The following is a 23,412-nucleotide window of genomic DNA, read 5'->3' on the forward strand; positions in this document are numbered from 1 at the left end:
CTGCACCTGTGATAGAGGTAGCAGTAGTAGCAGAGTGTGACAAATAGAGTAAGCTACCACATCCTGGCATGGCCATTTAAATTCACCACTGAAATAGAGCAAGTCAGTCCAGTGGCTGTAAAAATGATTTAATCCCCTGAATTCACACAAAGCTGGACATGCTTCCTGACTAAAGCACTATTACTCCACAGCTACAGATACAATTTTCCAACTGAATCCAAGTGCAGTGCAGAGTGAGTGAAGACTGTCACAGTACAGTTCTCAACTGTTTCTTTCAGGTATAATTTCTGATAATATGGCACACACTTATAACTTCATTTGATCTGGTTCTTCCTTAAAGAATATTCTGCAGAAAAGAAGCTTAATAAGTATAAAATTCCAAAGCAGCAGGACAACTTCCCTTGGCCAGCTTCACTCCTGCCTTGGTGGCCAAGTCTGCAGGTGACATCTCATGTACCTTTTCTCTCAGCAAACATCGATCATGGATGGTTGACAAATATCTATAGTGAATTTTAATCAACTGATCTAAATCCTTGGCTTCCTCAACTTGATGTTGAAACTCCAGCCCCGTACTGTGAAGAATCTTGGAAGAGAAAGATGAAGTTAAATCAGCAGATCAGCAGACTACTTTGAGGACTTGTATGCCAGACACAAAACTTTTTACCAACCTCTTCTACTCCTCTCAAATTCCTCCTTCAATAATCACATCTGTAGAGTTTATAAAGTACCTTCTTTAAAGGTTGACGTTCTTATCTAGAATGATGGTGGGGCCAGTCCTTTAGGACACACCCTTCACAGTGAATAAATGCCTCACTTTGGACTAGCAGACTGTTCCTGGGAGGGAGGGGCAAATATATCAAACTGTATAGAAAATACATTGACTTTTTAAAAACAATTATCAGTTAAATTGAATGTATACATTTTCGTGAGTTCCACTGTTTGTATATTGGTCTTTCTTTTAAAGGAGCATAGATATATTTTAAATAGAAAACAAAAAACAAATTAAGCAAATACTTAAACTCCTACCATTTATTCTCAACAATTAAAGGGTTAGGGCTGGCCCTCTGAAGCCCACTAAATCACGGGAATCAGAGAGCTCTTCTGCCATATGCACCCTATCTAAAACAAAGGCTTCGAAGGCTCACTTCACCCAAAGGAGGTGGTTTTAGAACTTATATACCAGAACGACTACAAATGAGGTTTTTTAAGCAAGCTTTAAACCACAAATGAGTACTATCCTCCAAAAATACTGCTACTGTTCAAATATCTGAACTCCTCTTCCAGACTTCCTCTAGATCTCATTCTAGGATGTATATGAAAAGCAGTTTCATTTACTTTGTAATGAGTTACTTCTTGTTTTTGAGGAAAAAAGTATATAATCAGGCTGTATCTTCCTCCTTACATACTACACCAGCCTGATGGATTCTGGCTGTTACTAAAAATTGGTGTCATTTTCCAGGGACAGCTGTGTCACCACTAACGAAATTTAAAGAACTATGCAGCAAATTCTGAAGGCAATTCTAAAAGAGGAGCTCTGGGTGTGCCCTGCTGCCATGTTATTTTATGATCAAATTTTTTATGTGTGCTATTTTCATATTTATAGTCTAGAAGTATTTTGTGGGCTCCTTTGTATTTATAAATATATCACAAATAATTCTCTATGAATAGCTGTATACAAGGGGACAGAACTGAGGCAGACACACAGACACGCACCCTGGTCATAATGTAGTTGTGCAAGCTGTTCACAAAGTGCATGAGCTTCACTCTCAAGAGGAACATACGATGAATCTGCTGTCTCACTGGTTCCTTTTGTGGTCCAAACTGAGCAGCTGTGTCTTGCTCACATAAAACTTCTTCTTTAAGTTGTGGTTTTTCAGCAGTACTAGCCAGTTCTGTAAAAGGTTGAAAGAGCAGAGTGGGTGGGAAGAGCATGTACTCAAACCCCAAACGCACATAGCACAGTCAACCCCACAAAGAGCACTCTGCCGGGTGTGCAGCAGGGACCCACCTCCAGTGTGTCTGGAAGGTGAAGCAGTGAAAAGTTCCCTGTGTCACTTTCATTATCACTGTGATTAAAATGTAAATGCAAAGTCCCGTTAACTTGTTATTAAAAATTTTTGCATAATCTATGAAGAATATTTTTTCTGGATAAATTCCTAATCAAGTTATTGTATTTCAGATTGAATGTAGTATAATTTCCTGGTATTTCATTCAGGGAAGTTAATTCTGATGTCTGTAAAACCGCTGCTACAAATACATACCATTTGGGCACTTGAGTATACATTAAAAAATGAGCAAAGATCACCACCTCTTTTTCTCAGGGCTAAAATAAAATTGCGATTTATCTCTTGAAAACAAATCTTACCACCAAAGAGTAAAACATCCAGACTATATTTTGCCCACTTTATTTGCAATAAGAGAAGGAACACCTGATTATAAATTTTTTGACATTCCAAACTTATAACAATGTCCACAGGCCATGGGACCTATGAGAACAAAACAGAAAATTAGAGGAGAAAGTAACCTATTACTTGCAGGTTTTAATAGAAAACAATGTTCTTACAAAGAGATTCAGAACATACCTTGTAGCTCAGGGTCAGACCATCTAAAATATGAACAGGGAGTTTCTTCTTAGCTGTGTCAACATTTTCAAAAGTTATAGATAGACTAGATAAAGAAATTTTAGTTTTAGTTTGTGTGAAAGTACTACGCTCATATAAAAATGTTCTTTAAAAAAATTAGCATTTTAACATTTATTTACATCATATTCCAAAAAAGACATTGTATTTCATAAAAGGAATACAAATATTCCAATAAAGCCATATTTTCCAGCATATATTCTAGAATAGGAATTTGGTTTTAGAAATAAGGAAGAGGGGCAAAGTTTTCAAATAATGAGTTTAGCTATAAAAGAGAAGAGATACTTAACAAGTGCGGTAAGTTAATTAGGAAAAAAAGACAAAGTCAGGGGAAAGATACTCTAGTTCCCCTTATCTGCAGTTTTGCTGTCCTTGGTTTCAGTTACCTACGGTCAACTGTGGTTTGAAAATATTAAATGGGTGAGACAGAGACCACATTCACGTAACTTTTATTATAGTATGTTGTCATAATCGTTCTATTTTATTAGTTATTGTTAATCTCTTACTGTAGCCAATTTATAAATTAAACTTTATCATAGGTATGTATGTATAGGAAAAAAGGGTATATATATATAGGGTTCAGTACTATTTGTGGTTTTAGGCATCCATTGCAGATCTTGGAACATATCCCCTGAGGATAATGGGGGACTCCTGTATAATGATGATAGGGTGGGTGCTTAATTCTGGTAAAATTCAAGCAACAGGCTCAGAAGATGGACCCTCTGCAGAGGGTGGTGGAGAGGGATTGCTTTCCTCATCCTGAAGAGTGTGTGTGTGCAAGTGCATCGACGAGAACGGGGTCTGCTTTTTCCATTCTCTCCTAACGCAGGTTTGAATGTGACTCTCAATAGAAAGAAAGCAACCAACGTGCTGCATGGAAACGTCCCTGTGCCAGGCACTACATGGCACTTAAGTGTCCTTATTTCATTTAATCCTCAGAGTAGTCCTGTCTGGGGACTGAGAAATTACCTAAAACTCCCACAGTTATAGAGGTACCAAGCAATGATGCCTGGATGCCGACCAGTGAAGGTTTAAGTGTAAGGCAGAGGTGGGGAGTCAGCCTTACAACCAGTGATGTAAAGAGTGGCATGTGATTTATAAATTGGCCTATTCATTGCATGTCACAGGCACTAGTCCCAACATTCTTCAGCTGATAAGTGTGTTACTTGTGCATCCACTAATTACTTAGTAGGCACCCACTGAAAATCTTGTCAGGCACCATGCTAAGCAGGTGAAAGAAAGTCAATTCCTTCTCCTTCTCCAGGCGCTCACAGCCCAGAGGAAATATGCAGAGTCACCCTCCTGTCACTGAGCAGATGTGGGTGCTGCACCAAGCCAGGCCAGGCAGAGCTTTGCAGGAGAGCAGAGCACTGCCAGGCCATGCAAATGGAAGAGCAAGTAACTGGAGACAGCAGGACACATGAAGGCTTCTGGGGGCAGAGTACAGCTTTTGGGGAAACCAGAAAAATTCTGAATCCCTGAAATGTAAAGTGTGATAGGAGAGAACATATGATGTGTCTGCATGTGTAAGTGTATACGAAAAGAGGCTAGAAAAATGAGCCAGACAGTAAAGTTTTCTCTCTGATGAAAAGCAGCTCAGTCCGTCGGTTATGAGGTGCCAATGAGAAGCCTGAGTGTGAGTGGTGGTGGGAGTTGCTGGTTTACTGTGGTCACTCTGGTGCCCCTGTGGGGGTCAAGTGGAAGGGAGAGAGGCTGAGAGACAGAGATGGTTAGGAGGCACTGAGAGTTAAGGGGAAACATTATCCAGGAGGCAGAACCAAGCAACTAGGGATGTGTGGGAACCAGGAGAGAGGAAGGAATCTAGGGTGAGCCACAGACTGCCTTTGAGCACCAGGATGAACAGTGGTGCTTGACTAGAAGAAACAAAGGGTGGTTTGGGATGAGACAATAATGAGCTCAGTTCTGGATACATGACATTTGAGTACAGTCATGAGGTGCTGACTGTGTAGACACCTGGGCTAAAGGTACTGATCTGCAGGTCATTAATGGTCGCTGAAGCCATCAACATGGAATATAAGTGCCCCAGGCAGGAGTGCTGAGGCAGGAGAGTGAGAAGCTACACCAAGGGCAGGTGGAGGGCAAAGGGCCTGCAGGGAGGCTTCAGAAAGAGCAACAGGGACATGGGAGCAGTGTAAGGCGGGGGAAACTGGGAAGGGCAGGAAAGCAGTGCTGGCATTGATGCTGGAACCAAGGAGACTCGTGGGCCGGGACTCAGTGAGCCTGAGGGCACAGACAGGCACCTAGAACACATGGAAGCCATGGCAGCAGGGGTCCCCAGGGGTGGCTCATTTGTCCTGGGTTAATTTATGAATGGACCGCAATCTCAATGAAAATACCATCAAGATTTTTGTTTTGGTGGAGCTTGACAAGTTGATGATAATGTACATTTGGAAAAATAAATAAGAAAGAATGGCCAGTAAACCTTATTATTAAAATAGAATGCTACTAGCACATGAATAAACAGACAGAACAATGAAATAAGATGGAAAAATCTACAAAGAGACTCAAGTACATATGAAAATTTAATGATAAAGGGGCATCTCAAATAGGGGAAAGACGGATTTTTTTTTTAAAAGAAATAAATGATAGGAACCAACTAGTCATTTGGAAAAAGATAAAACTGGATCTATTTCTCATGCTTTTTAGCAGGATAAATTCCAAGTGGATCAATATCTAAATGTAAAAAAATCCATTCAAGCATTAGAAGAAAAGATGAGTAAATTTCTTTAGAACATGGGAGAGAGTAAAACTTTAACTATGATTTAAAATCCAGAACCAATAAAAGACTGATACATTATAAAACTAATAAACAAACAAAAAACAATAAAAAAAACTAAGAAACGTCTGCATGACAAAACAAAAACAAAAAATTGTTTTATCATAAGCAGAATAAAAAGACAAATGTCAAATTGGAAAACCTATATAAAGAGTTTCTAAAAATGCAGGCGCTGAAGACCAATAACGTGATGCTGACAGAAATGCAAAAATAAACATATCTAAAGATGACTAAACTCATTCATAATTAGAAAAATGTAAATTAAACTACACTGAGATACCATTTCTCACCATTAGACTGGCTAAAATCCAAAAGTCTGACAACATATTCTGTTGGTGAGGCTGTAGAGAAAGCCACTCTACATATTGTTGGTAGGAATTAGAAAAGATACAACCTTTATGAAGAGAAATTTGGTAACAGCTAGCAGAATTACACATGCTTTTACCCTTTCACCTGGCAATCCTATTCTAGGAATATACTGCAAATTTATATGGGCAAAAGTATGAAGTGAAATGTACAAGACTAGCCATTGCATACATGCACAGCAAAAGAATAGAAACCCACATGTCTACCCATAGGACAACTGGTTGAAAGAACACAGTGGAAAGCCTGTCAGCTGTAAAGGAATGAGCACAAGCTCTCTAGCCTGCAAATGGAGTAGGTCGGGATATATTTTAGTTATGTAAGAAAAATAAACCAGGTGTCAGAGAGTATGTACTACACGCTACCTTTATGTAATGTGAGGAGGAAAAGGAATACACAAACATATGTTTTTGGGTCCAAAAAATAAACACTAGAAAGATAAAACAAATCTAATAAAAATGGTTAGCAACAGGGAAGGGAGAAAATGGGCAGGAACAGGAACAGAAGGCATATCTCCCTAAAAGTACCTTTGTACCAGTGATTTTAACTTAAGAAAAATATGCTGTTTTAGTAAACAAGAAAGAAAATTCAATCAAGAAAAGAAAAAAAGCAATTTCTAAAAGCAGAAAAGAAACTAAAACAAATGAACTTGACCCTATGTCAAGGTGGTGGCATAATCACATAAAGAATTACTCCAAGTGACCTTGAAACACAGGATTCTGATGACTTCAAAGTATAGGAAGAGAAAATAATCACAAGCATGTTTTAAATTCTTAGTGGCCTTGTTGCTGTTATTGTTACTTTGAAATTACTACTACTTATTGTAGAATAAAACCAAAAAGCATGTTAATGTGTTAGCACTCATAGGAAGAGATACAAAGGAAAATCAAAGAAGTGAAATGCTGTAATCTTTAATATAAGTTGGAAATATCTACATGAACATTTTTCTCTTTCTACTTATTTCCTAGCTCCATCCACTGAGAGAGCCCAGAAGCAGGGACAATCCAGTACAGAGGAATACTCCGGCACCGAGACGGATGGCTTTTTAAGCCACCAAAGAGACAGGACAAGCGCTCGTGGGAGAGGCACACATGTTGGGGGCAGGAAGTGCACAGGATGAGCCTGGACATCCACTCTTGAAAGGATACTCTCTGAGATTACCACGGTCAAGTGAAGGGGTTCCCTCTAGGTAAAGATGGGACAGTCTGAGCAACAAAAAAAGGATAACTGTAATAGATTGAAACATATTAAATCTAACAAGATTCAAGAGTTTCTGCTGATAATGAAAAACATAACCTTCCCTAGCTCCCTCTGGGGGTTGCTGGGCACCAATTTCTTATTATGAAAAGAATCCAGCAGTTACCCTGCTTTTACTAACCACATAATTGATGAAAATTCTGCTTTTATGGAAGAATTAAAGGTAATAAAAGAATGACATAGAAATAAAAGGAATAATCTACTAAGTAGTAGAAAGTTGGTAACCTGGTGTGGCTGTGGGAAGAGAATGCCTTACCTGGCATGTAATGAATGTTAACCATTATCATGATGACTTTTGCAGGACCACTGAGGGAGCCAAGAAAGGAAGCCAAGCAGAGACATAGAACAGGAAAGAGGATGGCCAAACACTGTGGAAGATGAGCCTCTGCTCCACAGAGACGTGCCGGTACCAACCCCCAGCCCTGGCCAGTTGCTCAGCAGGCAGACTGACACCAGCAAAGGGCAGGTTAGCTCCACGTCAGGGATAAGCCAATACAGGTTTCCTCCATGATCCAAAAGCTAGCTTTTACAAAAAACCTATATTTGTACCTGTTTTTGCTAACTGAAAGAAATCTGACAAGGATGTTCACTTTTATGAAAAAAGGCAAAAAGCAAAAACAGCGTTTAGCACTTTTTTTTTTTAAAGATTAGCACCTGAGCTAAAGTCTGTTGCAGATCTTTTTTTCTTTTTTCTTCTTCTTCCCAAAGCCCCCAGGTACACAGTTGCATATCCTAGTTGTGAGTGCCTCTGATTGTGCTATATGGGATGTCGCCTCAGCATGGCCTGATGAGCAGTGCCATGTCTGTGCCCAGGATCCGACCCCGTGAAACCCTGGGCCGCTGCAGCGGAGCACGTGAACTTAACCACTCAGCCACGGGGCGGCCCCAGCACTTGCTTTGCAGTGAGTCGTTACAGAGGCAGTGCCCACCAGGAGCAAGGCCAGAGTCGCCAAGCTCCTTCCCTGGGAACTACACTCAGGATCAAGGCGCCAGAGCTCTGCACTGTGTCTGTGAGCATCTGTGCTTTACCTCAATTTATTTTGGTAGGTTATTTTTCGGGTCTGGGAACACTCAAAATTTTTTCCCATATAAATTAATGGTAATTGCTTTATCGCTTTACACCATTTTGGCTTAAGAAAGCTTTCATAGGAAAGTTCTACGTTTGGACAACAGGGGAAACCTGTATAACAGTTTTAGAACATGCAACTTCACCCATTAAGTGGCAGAATCTATTTCCCACCCCTGACTGGGCTGGCATGTCGCTCGGTTTCACCAACTGCATGTGGTGGAAGTGAGGGTCTGTGAGGCCTGGAGCTCAAGTTTCAGCAGGCCCTGAGGGTTCTGCTCTCACTGTCTTAGAGTGCTGACCGAGACTACTGTGTAAGGAGTCTGTGCAGCTGGCTGGAGGGCAAGGCACATGGAACAGAGAGATGCCACAGCCAAAGGCCAGCACTGACTCTAGTCATGTGAGGGAAGCCATCAGATTCTGAAAGGCTGCATGGTCCCATCTCATTGTCTCCTTTTGCTTAGTGGGCAAGTCATTTAGCTACCTGCTGTCTCAGTTTTCTAATTTGTAAAATAACATTAGTAAACTTCATAGGTTAGTGTGAAGATTAAATAAGGTAATATATATAAAAATTTATAGAAGAGTTGTGATACATGGATTATTTCATAATATTTTAAAATAAAAGTTTGCTCCCGTATTTTACCGTGAACTGTCTTCAGGATAACGTTGTCCTACTGCTTCTTGGAGCTGTACATTAAGAAATGACACATTCTGCCAGGTTTCCTTTTCTCTTATTTTATCAAAAATTGATGTGTAGAAGTCATACATGGTATCTCCACCTTCCATTAAGAAAAAATTTCTCATGGCCTGCAAGTACTCGACCAACCTGAATAGAGAGAAAATAAGTGACAGAAAGATCTTAAGCTCATCAGACAGGATTCTGGATCAGTACCAAGTATTGTATGCTACTATTTTTAGAGAAAACTGGTTTACATTCTACGTTTACTAAAATAAGAAATACTAACACCTCTTAAAGACATTTTTAATAATAAAAATGTTTAATTATCAGAAAGAAATAAATGATTTTTTCATAACATTGTAGAAAATTGGGCAAAGTCACAAAAGTGTAACAAAAAAAAGTTAATCCAAATCCTACCATTCATAGTGAATTTCCATCGTTAATATTTGGGCTATTTATTTCCAGTCTTGTTTTCTATGCATTTAAAAAAACATAGTTCCTATCATATTATATATCTTGCCTTTTAAGCTTTAAGAACATTTTACATTATTTAAAACTCTGTGTAAACATAATTTTTATGAACTTTATAAAGTTCATACATGATATTGATATGCCATATTTTAATATGGATATGCAATAATTTAAAGAAATAGTCATTCATTACTAAGTAATTTCATGTTTTCCCTTGTGATAGCAAACTCTATGATGGGCATTTTTGTGCAATAAGCTTTTTCTTTATTTCTTTTGGGACAGAGTCTCAGAAATAAATTCCACAACATAGTTAGGAAAACACTGATGGTTAATTGATTCTCTCAAAAGAAAACTGTTTATTGCGTACCCATTTCCTACTATAATAAAAATTAACTTGAAATACAGGTTTTAAAATAATTCCAACAGTTCTTAAAGTATAATAAACTACTGATTACTTCCAAAGCTAAACGACTCCCTTATACCTGTAATCTTTTTTTAGAGTTTGCATGAGGTTTCCACAGCAATCTAGATACTGCTTGTCAATATGAGGATAGAGGCAAGATCTCAGCGTTAACTCAAATGTCTGGCACGTCACAGATTCTGATGATCTATCCACACATATATCTCCACCAGCAAACTTCTCGTGAAAGTCACTCTGTTCTAAATACAACCTTTAAGATAAAAATGTGAGTCTATTTTTTATGAGCTGCTTTCAACAGAATTCTCTTAAATCAAAACTCCAGAGTCCCATTTTTTACCTTTAGTCTTAAAATTACCAACTATTACAGAAACTATATTCCCCCAAAACTGTCCTTTCAGTGAACCAGTTGTTCAGTCACTTCTGCTTTAGTGTTAAGTACTGAGTAGGTCTTTCTAGCCATTAGGGCCACAGAGAGTGAATGATGGCCAAAGGCAATGGGGCTTTGTGTAGGTACTAATGACTTATTTTATGGGGCTAAAAGCACATAAGGGTCAAGACATATTTTAAGCAGAAGAAGGGTCTGACTCAATGTGTGTGTCTGAGGCCCACCTATGACCTAGATTTTCATGAGCATCTTCTGTACCAGTGAAAGCATTTCCCATGGGCCTAGGGCATATGATAGTCTGTGGACTTTCATAAACAACAAGGAGGACAAATTATACATCTGAAATAAGTGAACATAATATCTTCTTGTATTCCATTCATCAAGAAGGATAGGCTACAAAGGTTTTTATTTTTAAGACTGGAAAGCCCTACTTGGCAGAAATAAATAGTTCCTAAACATTGAACAGATTCCGCCATTTCAGTCATTGAAAATCTAGCAGGTGTGTATCACCTTGCAAAGTTAATTGCCAGCAGTGGATCATGAACGTCATCCAGTTCCAGATGCCTTTCAGCAATGGACTGAATCTTAATTAGGTTCCCTTTGGTCTCCTGCTGCTCAGTGAGGACTTGTGCAGTGGGTTCTTCCCCATGTCGAAGACGTGACTGTACAGATTCCAGAAAGAGGGTATACAAGCTTTTTCTTTCTGCATCTGGAACATAAAGAAATATGTAAGGTGAAGTAATAACATTAAATGATATTAAGTAATTGTATCTTAATATAGCCTGTTTTTTTTCCTTTGGCCTACGAGTGTCTATCCCTGTTTCATTACCTTTACAGTATAGCACAGCTAAACATTTTACATCCTCTGTTAGACAAGTGCAAAGTTCATGGTTAAACACTCAAAGCATAAGTTAATTTTTTGCTGAATAGAGTAATATCCTAAGCAGGATGCTTGAAAGTTAAGTTACCACCATACTGAACAGCACTATGATCACACTAACAGGAGTCATAATTTCACCGGAAAAAAACACTTCTGATAGAGACCCTGGAAAGCTCATTAAATTTTATTACTCAGTCAAAAAAGAAATATTCCAGGGGCCGGCCCCGTGGCCAAGTGGTTAAGTTGGTGCGCTCTGCTTCAGCGGCCCAGGGTTTTGCAGGTTCAGATCCTGGGCGTGGACAAGGCACCACTCATTGGGCCATGCTGAGGCGGCATCCCACATGCCACCACTGCAGGGACCCACAACTAAAATATGCAACTATGTACTGGGGAGCTTTGGGGAGAAAAAAGAAAAATAAACCTTAAAAAAAAAAAAGAAATATTCCTCAAACTGAAAATATTATTTAAAGTAGATACAATAATACAAAATAATTAATATGACATTAGGGAGATTTACAAACAAAATAACTAAAGTCACATTTATACCTCTAAAGTCTTTTTAGTCAGTTGATAAAACTTTAAGCATATTGCTTAAATTGCAACAAAAAGATCAGAAATTATATCAAGATTTTCTCAAAATCTACGGTCAAGTCTGAATTGCTCATCAACAAATTCCTGTCTCCCAGGGTTCATGGTCCTCAAGAGTTAAATGCTGTACTGCACTAAGAAATGCCAGAGAATTATTTTTTAAAGGACTGGTCCTAAGGAATCAAGAGTAAGGAAAATGCATGTGGAACTTACTCTCACTGCCTTTCAAACATAGTGATGAAAGTTTCCAATGAGGACAATCTTTTTTCAATCAGGAGTAGCATGATCTACTGATTTGATCATGGTGATAATTTCCATGAAAATAAAAGCTTTTGATAATTTTCAAACTACAAAATAATGATGCATCTCAGGATGACAAGAGTGAAGAGAGAGTAGTAGCCCCAATGCTGAGAGAGACACATGAGGAAGGGACCCACTACCTCTGGCTGTGGCCTGGCATGTGGTGCTCTCCGCACACTGCAGGTTCTTCAGCAGCTGCATCGACTTGCCCGCCATTATGATCTGCTTAAGGACAGGTTTAAGGAAGGACACCATGGTGTGCTGCCTGCTGGAGGGCCCTTGGTCACTGCCAGAACTTGCACTGGCATTATCACTCATTTTTTCTTCATTTTCTGTCTTTTCCGATACACTGTACAGTGTGTAAGTTGCATACCAAAAGTCTCTGTGATTTACTGGAACATTTTTGTTTCTATGGAAATGCAAAAGAATTTTAAACGTTAACTTTTTTCTTAAAAACAACAGTACATCTGTTCTTTCTCAGGCATGTTGTCCAGGCATTCCAAAATACAGCAATATCAATTATTAGTAAAATGAAGCAATCTTCAGGCAAAATGGGCAGGGGTTTTATCTGACTTCAGTTTAACACAGAAAAGTGGATAAATACTTTGAATGACATACATAAAATTTAACTAAGTAGAAAGTTTCTCGAATTGGAATTAAACAAAATGATTAATTTGCTCCTCTTTGGAGATAGAATAAAAGTTTATCCATTTGCCGTCTCCTGTGAAAGTAACCTCCAGACTTCCACATCTTTTTACCACATAGATTCTTTTTTTTTCCCCCTGAGGAAGATTGGCCTAGAGCCAACATCTGATGCCAATCTTCCTCTTTTTTGCTTGAGGAAGACTAGGCCTGAGCTAACATCTGTGCCAATTTTCTTCTATTTTGTATGTGGGCCACTGCCACAGCATAGCTGATGACTGGTGTGGGTCTGTGCCTGGGATTAGAACTTGGAAACCTGTGCTACTGAAGCAGAGTGCCCCAGACCTAACCACCATGCTATGGGGCCAGGCCCTCCCCACAAAGATTCTTAACAACAAAGTGATGGTCACTTATCACTCTCTAAAAGCAGTCAGAATCCCCTTTTTACAAAAGTTCTCATGTGAGATAGATGAAACAGGATATAATGACAGATGCAAGATTTAGTTAAAGACAGGCCAGCTCATTTATATGAGCACTGAGTAAACAGGGTTACCTTTCCAGAGTTCTAAGGACTTAAAGTTATCCTTGAATTAAATGGATTGCTCTCAATAAAAACCTCTATCTAAACAGACTGCACAACTTAAAACTGAGTTAAGAGAGTGCCAACAGTTCTGTGTTGCAGTTTCTATGATTCTGTTCAGAACAGTCAATTAACTGAAGAGGAATCATAAGTGGATTAAGATTTTTCCTTGTTTTACTATACAGTATACTAAGAAGGGAAAAAAGAATAATTTGGAGAAACAAATATATTAGAAGCATATTCTGTATTATTTTCATATCTCTTATCTTATTGGTAATTTATAATGGGAATAGCTGAAGTCATTTGATATCATCTAAATTCATTTTATAGGAAGCAGTGCACCTTTTCCCATACCAGCCAGCCATAAACACACCATCATTCAGAAATATAATTTGCTATGCAGAGCTGTAAACTGACAAGAAACTTGGAAAAAGACTATTTTTGGCTGGTACATGACATCTTCTATAAAAATGCAACAGAACCTGAGTATGGTAGCAACACACCTCTGTCATTTGAACTGCTCTCCCTCAGTATCACTTGAAACTACTCAAAGTGAACAATTTTCCCATGAGAGAAAAAAGGGTAAAACCAGTGCTCAGTGTGTCTCCTGTGCTGTGTGTCGCTGGCCCTCACCTCTGGATGATGAACTCCCTGGCGCAGTCGCACAGATGCCCGTGTGCAATCCACTCATCCACAGTCTGCAGGTAGGGCCGCACTGTCTCCACCCAGAGAGAGAAGAGCAGGGAGACCTGAGAAGAGATCACGCAAAGTTCATTCTCAGAAATCCCTCATCTCTGGACAAAATGAGGGTTGAACATTTCTGAAATGCCTTTAGAGTTTTCTGGAACAAAGTAATAAATTAAAAATCCAAAACATGTGCTATAAAATCCTTATGAAAAATTCACCTAAATATGAGCTAACCACATTGTCTGTAGTCCATACCAGGACCTTCTTGAGAGTAAAAGTTAACCATGGACAACAGCTCTACCCTGGGCAGTCTAAATTCATATAGTTACCCCTATCTAAATAGTGCTACTAGCAAAGTGTCCATTAAGAATGAGGAAATGATTTCATTCTACTGTAGCTCCCAACAGGAAAAAAAAAACGCACAGGCGAAAGAAATCAAGCTTCTTTATATTAAAGCGTAGTATCCAAATAGTGAGAAACAGGTACAACGACAAACTAGGAAACACACCTAAAATAGGTACTCAAACAAACCTGAAGCTTCCTAGATTACAGACTCTAGTTAGGTTGTTATTTTTTTAAATTGTAAAAAAATACATAGCATAGGAGTAGTCTTCTTTGTCTCTCCCCCTTCGAATCTACAACTAATTGGACATTCATCGCTTAACAAAGGATATCCATATAGCATCTCAGGACGCCTGAGAGACCCGTGCTGCTATACATCGGAAGGCGGATGGACATCCCCCTGGGAGGAGGTGCAGATAGATGAAAACTCTCAGACCCCCGACCCCCGAACAGCCTAGTACCTGCAAGTGGCTTTCTTCCAGCGGACTCCCCCATAACATCGCCACACACCAAGGGCAGGAGGGTGCGCACACCAGAGGAGCGATGGTGGAAACAGGTGACTACAGCCCTACCTAAGCCCCCCTTGATTACACCTAAGCCCAGGGGGAAACTCCAGGGTCCCACACTGGCGGCGTCAGGGAAAGCCTATACTCACCATTAGTGGAGAGGCCCCTCCCAGCATTGAGAATACTGGGAGGCTCCCGAAGAGGAGAATCCTGAACGGGGCAGCGGCCCGCCAGCGGCTGCCGCCAGTCTCACAGACTCTGGCTGTCCCCCAGATGGGGAAAGGGGCTCCCGGAGAACTCCTGGGAGAGGACTGGGGCTGGGTGGAGTTCCAGTGGCTGGCTCCACGGCCCGGGGGGAAACTCCAGGGTCCCGTTCCAGCAGCAGGGAAAGCCTCTACTCGCCATTAGCAGAGAGGCCCTGCCCAGCATTCAGAATGCCGGGAGGCTCCCAAAGAGGAGAATCCTCAATGGGGCAGCAGCCCGTCAGCCACCACTGCAGCCGGTCTCACAGACTCCGGCTGTCCCCCAGATGGGGAAAGAGGCTCCCGGAGAACTCCTGGGAAAGGACCGGGGCTAGGTGGAGTTCTAGCAGCCGCCTCCACGGCCCAGAGGGAAACTCCAGGGTCCCGTTCCGGCAGCAGGGAAAGCCTCTACTTGCCATTAGTGGAGAGGCTCCACCCAGCATTCAGAACGCCAGGAGGGTCCCAAAGAGGAGAATCCCTGGCAGGGCAGCAGCCAGCCAGCTGCCACCGGACTCACAGACTCTGGTCCTGCCCGGCAATCACAAGGCTGGAAGGCCCTGGGGCAAAAGTAGCATAGCTAGGTGAGCTAACCACAGACTGCAGAAGATACCCATAGCTCTGTTGTAACCTATAAGTGATATGATAACAAGTGAGATTTTGTGGGCTCCGACAGTGACAGAGCTGCAAATATAGGTGATCCTGCTCCCGGCCACTGGGAAAGCCCCTAACACCGCTTCAGACCCTAAGGAGGGAGCACGTCTCGGTGGTCTGCAACAGTAGGCACCAGCAGTATGAAGCCCCCTTGTGACTGCCCCCACAGCTGAAGAGGGACCCCACAGGACCACTGTGACTACGAGGAGGGGCCCAGGTCCAGTTAGCAACAGATGATAGGGTTCCTGGTCAGTGCAGTCTAAACAGCTGCTCCCCTGCCACACCAGTAGAAACAAGTGGAAGCAGTAACTAAACTCTCTCTCTATGCAGAGGCACAAATCTACACCATCAAGAAGTATGAAAAAAATATATTAAATCTCCAGAACAGAAGGAAAATGACAAATACCCAGAAAACAATCCCAAAGACAATGAAATATATAACCTAAATGACGATGACTTCAAAACAGCCATTATTAAAAAACTGAATGAGTTAAAAGAAAATACAGATAGACAATTCAACGAGTTCAGGAGCTATGTCACAAAAGAGTTTGATACTATAAAGAATAACCAAACAGAAATATGGAAATGAAGAACACAGTGGAGGAGATTAAGAAAAATCTGGACTGTCTGAACAGTAGGGCCGATAATATGGAGGACAGAATTAGCAATTTGGAGGATGGGAATATAGAAATGCTGCAGGCAGAGGAGGAGAGGGAACTAAGACTAAAAAGAAATGAAGAAACTCTCCGAGAATCATCCGACTCAATTAGGAGATGCAACATAAGGATTATAGGTATACCAGAGGGAGAAGAGAAGGAGAAGGGGGCAGAAAGCCTGTTCAAAGAAATAATGGCTGAGAACTTCCCAAACCTGGGGAGAGAGATGGAACTTCATGTAACAGAAGCCAAGAGATCTCCAAACTTTATCAATGCAAGAAAACTAACCCCAAGGCATATAGTAGTGAAGCTAGCAAAAGTCAACGACAAAGAGAAAATACTAAGGGCAGTCAGGCAGAAGAAAATAACCTACAAAGGAACCCCCATAAGGCTATCAGCAGATTTCTCAACAGAAACTTTACAGGCTAGAAGAGAGTGGAATGATATATTCAAAACTCTGAAGGACAAAAACCTGCAGCCAAGAATACTCTACCCAGTGAAAATATCCTTCAAATATGATGGAGAAATAAAAACTTTCCCGGGTAAACAAAAGTTAAGGGAGTTCATTGGCACAAAACCTCCTCTTCAAGAAATGCTCAGGAAAACCCTCATACCTGAAAAATCAAAAAAACGAAAGGGGTTACAAAACCAAGAGCAAAGGAGATAAGTAGAAGGATAATAACAGAAAGTAGCAGCTCTCCATCAGAACAGGTTAGCAAAAGTTAAATAAAACATTAAAGATAAAAGGAAGGGAAACACCAAGAATAAATATAACCCTGTCATTTTAACCACAAACTCACAACACAAGAAAGAAGAGGAAAAAGAAATCTGACAATAACAACCTACAAGGGCAAGAGAAAAGGGATGGAACATTTTAATTCAAAGAAATAAGAGGCTATCAGACAATGGACTATCTCATCTATGAGATGTTTTATACAAACCACCTGGTAACCACTAAACAAATAACAAGAATAAAGACACAAATTACAAAGAAGAAGAAACCCAATACAGAAATTTACATACCTGAATTAGTAATCCAAAAATCATGGGACGAGAAACAAAGGAAATGCAAGAGAACCGGAAAACAAGAGATAAAATGGCAGCGGTAGGCCCCCACATTTCAACAATCACTCTAAATGTAAATGGACTGAACTCTCCAATCAAAAGACACAGAGTGGCAGGATGGATCAAAGAACAAGACCCACCAATATGCTACCTCCAGGAAACACAACTTAGCCTCAAAGACAAACACAGACTCAGAGTGAAGGGATGGAAGACAATACTCCAAGCTAATAAGGAACAAAAGAAAGCAGGTGTCGCTATACTAATATCAGACAAAGTAGACTTCAAAGCAAAACAGATAAAGAAAGACAAAGGGGGACAGTATATAATGATAAAAGAGACACTCCACCAAGACGACATAACACTTATAAATATATACACACCCAACACAGGAGCACCAAAATTTGTAAAGCAACTCTTAACAGAACTAAAAGGAGACATTAACAACAATACAATAATAGTAAGGGACCTCAACACCCCATTAACACCAATGGATAGATCATCCAGACGGAAAATCAACAAGGAAATTATAGAATTAAATGAAAAACTAGACCAGATGGACTTAATAGATATATATAGAACACTTTTCTCAAGTGCACACAGAACATTCTCAAGGACAGACCATATCTTGGGAAACAAAGAAAGCATCAATAAATCTAAGAGGGTTGAAATAATATCAAGCATCTTTTCTGATCATAATGCTCTGAAACTAGAAATCAACTACAAGAATAAAGCTGGGAAAGCGGAAAAAATGTGGAGACTAAACAACATGCTACTGAACAAACAATGGATTATTGAAGAAATTAAAGAAGAAATCAAATATTATCCAGAGACAAATGAAAATGAAAACACGCCATACCAACTCATTTGGGACGCAGTAAAAGCAGTCCTAAGAGGGAAATTCATTGCAATACAGGCTCACCTCAATAAACAAGAAAAATCTCACATAAGCAACCTCAAACGACACCTAACAGAATTAGAGAAAGAAGAACAAACAAAGCCCAAAGTCAGTAGAAGGAGGGAAATAATAAAAATTAGAGCAAAAATAAATGATATTGAAACAAAAAAGACAGTAGAAAGGATCAATGAAACAAAGAGTTGGCTCTTCAAAAAAATTAGCAAAATTGACAAACCCTTAGCCAGACTCACTAAGAAAAAAAGAGAAGTCTCAAATAAATAAAATTAGGAATGAGAGAGGAGAAATCACAACGGATACCAAAGAAACACAAGAGATCATAACAGAATACTATGAAAAACTATATGCCAACAAATTGAACAACCTAGAAGAAATGGATAAATTCCTAGACTCTTACAACCTCCCCAAACTGAATCAGGAAGAAATAGAAAATCTGAATAGACCAATCACAAGTAAAGAAATAGAAACAGTAATCAAAAACCTCCCCAAATATAAGAGTCCAGGACCAGACGGCTTCTCTGGAGAATTCTAGCAAACATTCAAAGAAGATTTAACACCTATCCTTCTCAAACTATTCCAGAAAATTGAGGAAGATGGAGCACTCCCTAACACATTCTATGAAGCCAACGTCACTCTGATCCCCAAACCTGACAAGGACAACACAAAGCAGGAAAACTACAGGCCGATATCACTGATGAACATAGATGCCAAAATCCTCAACAAAATTCTGGCAAACCGAATACAGCAATACATCCAAAAGATTATACACCATGATCAAGTGGGATTTATACCAGGGACACAGGGATGGTTCAACACCTGCAAGTCAATCAACGTGATTCACTACATTAACAAAATGAGAAACAAAAACCACATGAACATCTCAATAGATGCAGAGAAAGCATTCGACAAGATCCAACATCCATTTATGATAAAAACCCTCAATAAAATGGGTATAGAAGGAAAGTACCTCAACATAATAAAGGCCATATATGACAAACCCACAGCCAACATCATACTCAATGGACAAAAACTGAAAGCCATCCCTCTGAGAACAAAAACAAGATGAAGGTGCCCACTTTCACCACTCCTATTCAACATAGTACTGCAGGTGTTGGCCAGAACAATTCGGCAGGGAAAAGAAATAAAAGGGATCCAAATAGGCAATGAAGAAGTAAAACTCTCACTGCTTGCAGACGACATGATGTTATATATAGAAAACCCCAAAGAATCCATAGGAAAACTATTAGAAACAATCAACAGCTACAGCAAAGTTGCAGGGTATAAAATCAACGTACATAAATCAGTAGCATTTCTATACGCTAACAGTGAACTAACAGAAAAAGAACTCAAGAACTCAATCCCATTCACAATCGCAATGAAAAGAATAAAATACCTTGGGATAAATTTAACCAAGGAAGTGAAAGATCTATACAATGAAAACTACCAGACTTTCTTGAAAGAAATTGATGATGACATAAAGAGATGGAAAGACATTCCATGCACATGGATTGGAAGAATAAACATAGTTAAAATGTCCATTCTACCTAAAGCAATCTACAGATTCAGCGCTATCCCAATCAGAATCCCAATGACATTCTTTACAGAAATTGAACAAAGAATCCTAAAATTCATATGGGGCAACAAAAGTCCCCGAATTGCTAAAACAATCCTGAGGAAGAAGAACAAAGCCGGAGGCATCACAATCCCTGACTTCAAAACATACTACAAGGCTACAGTAATCAAAACAGCATGGTACTGGTACAAAAACAGGTGCGAAGATCAGTGGAACAGAATTGAAAGCCCAGGAATAAAACCACACATTTATGGACAGCTAATCTTCGACAAAGGAGCTGAGGGCCTACAATGGAGAAAAGAAAGTCTCTTCAACAAATGGTGCTGGGAAAACTGGACAGCCACATGTAACAGAATGAAAATTGACCATTCTTTTTCACCATTCACAAAAATAAACTCAAAATGGATCAAAGACCCAGATTAGGCCTGAAACAATAAGTCTTCTAGAAGAGAATACAGGCAGTACACTCTTTGACATCAGTTTCAAAAGAATCTTTTCGGACACCATAACTCCTCAGATGAGGAAAACAATAGAAAGAATAAACAAATGGGACTTCATCAGACTAAAGAGCTTCTTCAACACAAGGGAAAACAGGATTGAAACAAAAAAACAGCCCACTAATTGGGAAAAAATATTTACAAGTTACTTATCTGACAAAGGGTTAATCTCCATAATGTATAAAGAACTCACACAGCTCAACAACAAAAAATCAAACAACCTGATCAAAAAATGGGCAGTGGACATGAACAGACATTTCTCCAAAGAAGATATATGGATGGCCAATAGACACATGAAAAGATGCTCATCATCACTAATCATCAGGGAAATGCAAATCAAAACTACACTAAGATATCACCTTACACCTGTTAGAATGGCAAAAATATCCAAAACCAAGAGTGACAAATGTTGGAGAGGTTGTGGAGAAAAAGGAACTCTCATACACTGTTGGTGGGAACGTAAACTGGTGCAGCCACTATGGAAAACAGTATGGAGATTTCTCAAAAAGTTAAAAATAGAAATACCTCATGACCCAGGCATCCCACTACTGGGTATCTATCCAAAGAACTTGAAATCAGCAATTCCAAGAGTCCCATGCACCCCTATGTTCATCGCAGCATTATTTACAATAGCCAAGATGTGGAACTAACCCAAGTGCTCAGCACCTGACGACTGGTTAAGATGATATGGTATGTATACACAATGGAATACTACTCAGCCATAAAAAAGGACAAAATCATCCCATTCACATCAACATGGATGGACCTTGAGGGTATTATGTTAAGCAAAATAAGCCAGACAGAGAAAGACGAACTCTGTATGACTCCACTCATAGGTGGAAGTTAACATATAGACAAGGAAAACTGATCGGTGGTTACCAGGGGAAAGGGGAGGGTGGGAGGAGGGTACAAAGAGTGAAGTGGTATACCCACAACATGACTAACAATAATGTACAACTGAAATTTCACAAGGTTGTAAACGATGATAATCTTAACAAAAAAAAAAATACATAGTATAAAATATACTATCTAAACCATTTTTAAGTGTACAGCTTAGTAGTGTTAAGTGTATTCACATTGCTGTGAAAACAGACCTCCAGAACATTTTCATGCTGCAAATCTGAAACTCTGTACATATTAAACGTCTCCCCTTTTCTTTTCTCCCTGCCACCCCATCCCTGGTAACTACCATTCTACTTTCTGTTTCTATAAATTTCACTACTCTAGACACCTCATATAATAGATTTGTATTTTTATTTAAGAAAGGGTTATTGCAAATATCTATATAAGTCAGCAAGGTACTTTCATTTATTTATTTTTTGAGGAAGATTAGCCCTGAGCTAACATCCACTGCCAATCCTCTTTTTCGCTGAGGAAGACTGACCCTGAGCTAACATCTGTGCCCATATTCCTCTATTTTATATGTGAGACACCTGTCACAGCATGGCTTGATAAGTGGTGTGCAGGTTTGTGCCTGGGATCCAAATCAGCGAACCCCAGGCAACGGGAGCAGAGTACATGAACTTAACCACTACCAGCCCCTCAGCCAGGTATTTTTCACACCTTGCTTTTACGTTTTGCTTTGTCCTTACCTTATCCTTCTTGTGATCTTGGAAATCATAGCTGAAAAACCAGTTTCCTGCAGTCTCGAATTTAGAAGCTAATTTAAAAACTCTGAACAACTGCCTGATACACCATGATTTAAGCATCACTTTTACAAAGAGCTATGACCGGCTTTCCACCACTCTTTTGGCTGAGCAGAACAGAGTCACATATTTTAGACTAGACAAGGGTCCCACATACGGTTTGCTCAGAGGCTTCTCCAACATTGTCATATTCAAGAATGGCCTTGTACAGCGTGTTGAGCAGGTGAGATGCCCGAACAACATTCCGAGTGTCAGGTGGAACTTCTGCTACTCCAGTACTAAACACTTTGTGCAGAACCTTGAGCTGAGCGAGTCGGGGTGACAACTTGTCTACCACTATTGCAAGAGTTATTGTTGTATCTGCAAATATCAAGAAATCAAACTCATTAGCAAGGAAAAATACTCGCACTCAAAATGTGATATAAATGCTAAGCCACTTATGGAAAGGCACAGCAAACTGGAGGGTGGTAGGTTTTAATCCCATATCACAAGGAACTAATTTCCCTAAAGAAAGAAGTCCCTAAAGAAAGAAGGGACAACTCAGCAGAAAAATAATTTATAAAGGAACTGACAGTTCACAAAAAAAAGAAATATAAGTGATTCTTAAACACATAGAAAGACACTCAACCTCATAATAAAAGAACGCAAATTAAAACTACATGGGCAAATAAAAAACAGAGTCAGTGGGTGACTGTTTTAGTGGGGGTGGGGATTAAAAAGAGGCGGCAAGAGCCAGTTCCTTCAACAGGATGGCACAGCTCTGAATCCTGAACGTGGAGGTGGTTATATGCATCCACACATGTGATAAAATGTCACAGAACTATACACAAAGATATTATTCCCTCCTTCCAAAAACCACAAACCTGCAAAACTGGTGAAACCCATGTCAGGTCTGCAGACTAGTTAACGTACTGTGCCCATGTCAGCTTCCTAGTTTTGATAACATACTATAATTACGCAAGGTATCACCATTGGGGGAAGCTGGGTGATGGGAACGTGGGACCTTTCTGTACTATTTTTGCAGTAGTTGTAAATAAAATTCAAGGGAGAAAAAAACCTACACTGGGTTACCATTTTACATTTGTCATATTGGTGAAGACCACAAAGTTTGATAACACACTGTGGGCAAGAGTGTGAGGAAACAGGTCTTCATATACCTGTTTACATCCTAGCAAGATGTAAAGTCATTTATCTGCACCTCTGTGGAGAACAATGTGGCAATATTTATCAAAATCACATGTCATTGCATGCTCTTTGACCTAGCAACTCCACTCTTAAGAATTTACGTGATAGGTTAACTTGCACCCTACACGTACAATTACATGCACAGCTCTGTTGGCAACAGCAAAAGATCAGAAACAACCTAAATGTCCATCAAAATGAGACTGGTCTACGATATATCCATACAACAAAACACCAACTTGTAAAAAAGAATGAGGTGGCTCTTTATATACATGTATGGTATAATCCTCAAAATTTAAATTAGAAAACAATTTGAAGAGAGTAGTGAATAGACTACTAGGCATGCATATGTGAATACGCATTGCTTGTACATGTCTAATTTAT

The 23,412-nt window shown here is 39.7% G+C and overlaps 1 protein-coding gene and 1 long non-coding RNA gene across 9 annotated transcripts in view; one reads left to right on the plus strand and one right to left on the minus strand.

The window, feature by feature from the left end:
• LOC123282456 (uncharacterized) overlaps positions 1 to 23,412 on the plus strand; it is a 94,568-nt gene that overhangs the window by 61,403 nt on the left and 9,753 nt on the right. Inside the window, exons 3-5 of one of the 2 annotated variants that reach the window (XR_011498092.1) lie at positions 6,768 to 6,988; positions 7,358 to 7,522; positions 7,765 to 8,758. This is a non-coding gene — a long non-coding RNA (uncharacterized lncRNA). Of the gene's footprint in view, positions 1 to 6,767; positions 6,989 to 7,357; positions 7,523 to 7,764; positions 8,759 to 23,412 lie in introns of those variants that run through there. The other variant, XR_006522549.2, reaches the window with a different exon arrangement.
• TUBGCP5 (tubulin gamma complex component 5) overlaps positions 1 to 23,412 on the minus strand; it is a 48,118-nt gene that overhangs the window by 3,802 nt on the left and 20,904 nt on the right. For 2 of the 7 annotated variants that reach the window (XR_011498084.1, XR_011498082.1), the window contains exons 11-21: positions 22,004 to 22,206; positions 13,702 to 13,817; positions 11,987 to 12,255; positions 10,589 to 10,787; positions 9,755 to 9,943; positions 8,766 to 8,948; positions 2,583 to 2,667; positions 2,366 to 2,486; positions 1,714 to 1,892; positions 669 to 834; positions 458 to 583 (exon numbers count right to left, since the gene is read on the minus strand). Coding sequence is in view for 4 of the 7 variants with exons in the window: in XM_070497126.1 (XP_070353227.1) it covers positions 458 to 583; positions 1,714 to 1,892; positions 2,366 to 2,486; positions 2,583 to 2,667; positions 8,766 to 8,948; positions 9,755 to 9,943; positions 10,589 to 10,787; positions 11,987 to 12,255; positions 13,702 to 13,817; positions 22,004 to 22,206 (1,670 nt within the window). In the remaining 3 variants the exon portion in view is untranslated. Of the gene's footprint in view, positions 1 to 457; positions 584 to 668; positions 835 to 1,713; positions 1,893 to 2,008; positions 2,487 to 2,582; positions 2,668 to 6,844; positions 7,005 to 8,765; positions 8,949 to 9,754; positions 9,944 to 10,588; positions 10,788 to 11,986; positions 12,256 to 13,701; positions 13,818 to 22,003; positions 22,207 to 23,412 lie in introns of those variants that run through there. The other 5 variants (XM_070497126.1, XM_070497125.1, XR_011498085.1 and 2 more) reach the window with 4 other exon arrangements.

Source organism: Equus asinus, chromosome 2 (genome assembly GCF_041296235.1).
Source record: "Equus asinus isolate D_3611 breed Donkey chromosome 2, EquAss-T2T_v2, whole genome shotgun sequence".
NCBI lineage: Eukaryota > Metazoa > Chordata > Mammalia > Perissodactyla > Equidae > Equus > Equus asinus.